Source organism: Puccinia triticina, chromosome 17A (assembly GCF_026914185.1).
Source record: "Puccinia triticina chromosome 17A, complete sequence".
Classification (NCBI taxonomy): Eukaryota; Fungi; Basidiomycota; class Pucciniomycetes; order Pucciniales; family Pucciniaceae; genus Puccinia; species Puccinia triticina.
In genome coordinates, this window is record NC_070574.1 from 3,914,688 (window position 1) to 3,919,345 (window position 4,658).

At 48.8% G+C, this 4,658-nt stretch overlaps 1 protein-coding gene across 1 annotated transcript; it reads right to left on the reverse strand.

Annotated features, from left to right (window-relative positions):
• Nucleotides 1-1,649: 1,649 nt before the first annotated feature.
• Nucleotides 1,650-3,279, reverse strand: PtA15_17A380 (uncharacterized protein; the record flags this gene model as incomplete). Its single annotated transcript, XM_053164491.1, has 6 exons — nucleotides 1,650-1,776; nucleotides 1,847-2,166; nucleotides 2,271-2,377; nucleotides 2,470-2,631; nucleotides 2,778-3,107; nucleotides 3,237-3,279. 6 exons carry the CDS (start codon nucleotides 3,277-3,279, stop codon nucleotides 1,650-1,652), a joined length of 1,089 nt encoding a protein of 362 aa, XP_053028453.1.
• Nucleotides 3,280-4,658: the final 1,379 nt, after the last annotated feature.

Here is a 4,658-nt window from a genome sequence, read left to right on the forward strand (position 1 = left end):
CCTTTCTGATGTTTTACTCCCTGAAAAAGGAGTGCCCCCTGCACACTCCAGCATCCAGTGGAGTACACTAGATGCCAGCCATCAAGTGTGTAGGTACACACCCCAATCAATGACCAACCATCTATTGGAGCACACCCCTCCGATTGACCAGTCATCTTGTCATGTGAGGTACACACCCCACTCTATGGTTAGTCGTGGAGTGGGATGTGCACTCCTAGAGTGACCATACTGCTCAATGGCTGGCCATCGACAGACACATTCCACTCGATGGCCGGTCATCGGGCAGAGCACACGCTTGATGACCAGTCATTGAGTGGGATGTGTACCCCAATGACCGGTCATCAAGCGGAGTACACACCTTGTTTGCTGACCAGCCATTGAGTGTGATGTTCACACTCGATGGCCGGTCATCGAGCGAGATGTGTATTCCGCCCAATCGCCGGCATTGAGCGGAGAACACACCTCACTCTCACCTACCTCACTTGATGATCGCCAATCAAGTGCACATCACACTCGCCGGTCAACCAGCGGGGTGTGCTCCGCTCGATGACCGGTCAACCAGCGGGATGTGTACCCCACTCGATGGCCGGTCATTGAGCGGAGCACACACCCCGCTGGTTGACCGGTCATCGACTGGGATGGTTTGACCGGTCATTGAGTGGGATGTGCACTCGATGGCCGGCCATTGAGAGGAGTACACGCCTCGCTCAATGACCGGCCATCGAGTGGGGTACACATCCCGCTGGTTGACCGGTCATCGGATTCGAGTGGGATGTGCACTCGATGGCCGGTCATCAAGCGAGGCGTGCACTCCGCTCAATGGCCGGTCATCGAGTGGGTTAAACATCCCACTGGTTGACCGTTCATCGAGTGGGATGTGCACTCGATGGCCGGTCATCAAGCGGAGCACACACCCCACTGGTTGACCGGTCATCAAGTGGGATGTGCACTTGATGGCCGGTCATCAAGGGATGCGTACCCCACCCGATGACCGGTCAACCAGCAGGATGTGTCCTCCGCTTGCTGACCTTTCATCTTGATGACTGGTCATCAAGTGGGGTCTGTACTCCTCTTGATGGCCGGTCTGGGGCCGGGTGGGCACTCCACAAAAGAGTGGAATGGAGTGTACTCCAATGCACTCCAGTTGAAATTGTGCCAACTGGAGTGCATAGCCAAAACCTTTTGCTCAAAAAGTGAGTGCTTGGGTGTATACTCCATTTTTTTTGGAGTGTATCTAGCTGCACTCCCTTATTTTGGTAAGTTTTGGCTTACCCTGGCCTGTACTCCAACATAAATGGAGTGCCCATATGGAGACTCCATGAATTTGGAGTGCAAAATCACAGCACTCCAATATTTTTGGAGTACCCATTTCCCAAAGCCAAAAATGTGGAGTGCATGAAGTAAATTTTTGGAGTGCATTTAGGCTGACCCATAAGCTATAAGCTCGAGAGGGTGAGATTTAATTTCTTTGGGGCTTCAATTTTTTCTTGTTCTATTTTTCAAGAGGCTTCGTAGATACTCCTGATTGCCAAGTAGCGAAACCGAATGAAGTGAAGCTTGTATTTTCTTTTGATAAGCTGGGATGAATGTCTTTTTGACAAGATGAACCACGTTCATGCATGATTGTTTGAAATCCAAAAAACAAACTTTCATTGTTGCGTTCTGTTACCTGCGCTGGGGGATTGGTCCGTGATCTTCAACAAAGGTTGCTTCTCACAGGAGACTTGGATCCTCGGGTATGTTGCCTTCTTTTCTCTCACGTCGTCGTCGGTATCTCTATTTCAAGCAAGACGTTTTTTAATGTGGATATTTCTTATGCGGATTGAAACAATAATAATTTACTGACTCTGAGTCCGACCGCGTGTCCTCAGGAGCATGTCCTCGGGCTACCTTCCACAGTACTTTCAATATCATGAAGAGCCAAATCATTAAAAGGATTTCGAGTGCAGACAAGAGGCCCAAGAAGGCAATCCATAGCGATTGGCTAGCAATCTGGCCCTCGCTAGGATTCCAAATAAATTCGATATCTTCCGGTAGGTCTTTGTATATAGCGAAAATTATTCGGAGGAGTACATAATGTCGCGTGTATATCCAGGAAAATACGAAGACCAAGAAGGACGCGTCTCCTATAGGTCCAACCTTCAAGTAGTTTAGCATTTTGGCAAACTGTGTGAAAGATAGATGTTATGTTGAGTGTTATGCGGTAAGCGGTTTTACGACCATTGTGCAGTTATAGATTCATCCAACAGATAGACGAGTCGAGGACTTACAGCCAACAGAATATCCGCTAAATCCATGGTTGTATGCACCGCCGTTCCTATACCTGTAAAATTTGTGGCATAGCTACCACATACTAGAATGACAGTGACAATGTGATCTATTTCGTCATGGAAGGAAGGAGCTTTGTATGAGTACTACGGAGATGAAAAATGAACCAAGACGGCAATGCGCAAAAGAAATCTAACTGACGTGCAAACATCTGATAATAGTCTTTGCGACGCTTTTCAACCTGCAGGACAACGATTTGCTGGAACCAAAACGCGATTTGAGACAAATAGTAGAATTTGCTCAGGGCATTCAACGAGGTGTGAGGATAACCTTGCCAGTATTGCCGTATGTTGAAAGAGAGAACTGGGTCAGGGTATGCACATAGTATTTTCTGGGAGAGGATTGGTGTAAAAAATTCAGTTAAAATCTTAATAAGAAAATGAAATACAAAAGAAGGCTCCTGACTATTCCCATACACCAAAAAACAGTACAGTAAACTAGAGTCCAACCCTGTTCTGAAAGTCGCTGCAGCTTTTTGCCTTTGGCCAGGCCCATCATTGATCCCAACGGATTCCAGAAGAGCTTCATGAGGAGCTCTCGCAAGCTTAACCAGATCACCACCCAGAAGCCAATGAAGTAGAGATCATCCCAACCCTTATGATATCTACCAGTTTCGGGATTCAGATAAGATAAATGGATTAATTTTGGTAGGGTGTTGGTCAGTTGAATGATTGATAGCGGGGTCGGGTCTATCGAACTCGAAGGTTTCGGGTCGTCAGAGAGCTTGGGAAAGGCAAGGTTGAGGACGACAGTCGCGGTGATGACAAGGAGGCTAGCAGCTAAAAAACACATCGTCAGTGAATAATGGTTCAAATTGGCACAACTTGATCATGACATTGGCTCTAGCGTCTCAATTGAACGCAACGCCTTCCTCCATGGTGACGTCTTCTCCAAGGAAAAACACTTACTCAAGTGGGAATCTGCGCGTTTCTTGGGTGCCATTCTTGCCATTGATCTGTAATGTGTCCAGATATTGTGACCAGACGATGGTTCAGACGTAGTTGATGATAGTGCAGTGATTTGAAAATTCAAGGCTCTGGTGAGAAGGAAACCCTGTGGAGTGTTACTTCCCAGCCTTAATGGTTCACGACAAGCTCCAAGAAAACAAGGATATATGTAGGAAAGTAGGCGACAGCACCAGAAGCCCGTTGGGAAAGTAAATGTAAAAGATTTGCGTGTTCAAGTGAAAAGGGATACGAGGTTATGATGCGGGGGGGGGGGCATGTCGGATTGTTACACAGTAGCTTGCGCTTTTGTGAGGGAAATCATACGTCGATGACTGGATTCGACCGTGCTTGTGATGCATGCGGACAAAAACTTCAAGCATGACCACTGTTACCACTACAAATTTCAGTGATGAACCCTTTCCGAATTGGTCCCTTTGCAACAGGTTTACTTGCGCAAGAAATTGGTCGGTCGACCATCCGGCGCCCAGCAATGAGGCGGGCCAGGAACCAAGTATTGACGTGGCCTATTGAATTTTTCGTTGCCTGGTCTGGTGAACACACCTGAGTAGTTGGCATATTCCCTCCTTAAAGGATCGTTCCCGCGCGCGCGGGGGACATCCTTCAAGGGTGTGTTACACCCAACCAGCGGCATGCCAAACTTGCCAAACATGGCAGTTTGGCTGCCATACCTCGCGCGACTTGAAGTTCGGATTTCGACTTCGTCGAAATCCGACAACATCCCACCTCTCAACCACCCCAACCAGCCCTTAGGTTAGGTCCTGGGTTAGGTCCTGGGTTAGGTCCTGGGGGGGATATGAAAAAATCTTGACAAGAGGAACGAAGTCGATCGACTTGTGCGGAGTCGATCGACTGTAAATGGCATGCCGCTGGTTGGGTGTAACACACCCTTGAAGGATGTCCCCCGCGCGCGCGGGAACGATCCTTCAAGGAGGGAATATGCGTACCGGTCGGGTGGGTAAACAGTTATCGTAACTACACAGCTGGACCCCGGGGACGGGGTCGACGGGTATACCCGGCTATCCGACCGACGGGTCGGGGGCCGGCAGAGTTTTTTTCTAAGAATACCCGTCGGGCATTCTCGGGTATAAAAGTCGGGGCACTCCGCCGATTTCACGGGGACCGACGGGTATTTGGGCTAAGACAACTGTCCCAGGAGTCAGGCACTTCACCATTCCTGAGAGCAAAGGGTAGGTTGATTTCTTGCGCTTCCAGTATCCCAGTACCTTGGTGTGCCCTGGTTTGGCTCTTTGTGGTATTGACTTATTTCCGCTTGGAGGTTGTTCACTGTCTGTACAGACTGCCAGGAACTTGTAAATATGTGCACCCGGGGAGTACCTCCATGGGGACATCACTCAGAATCCA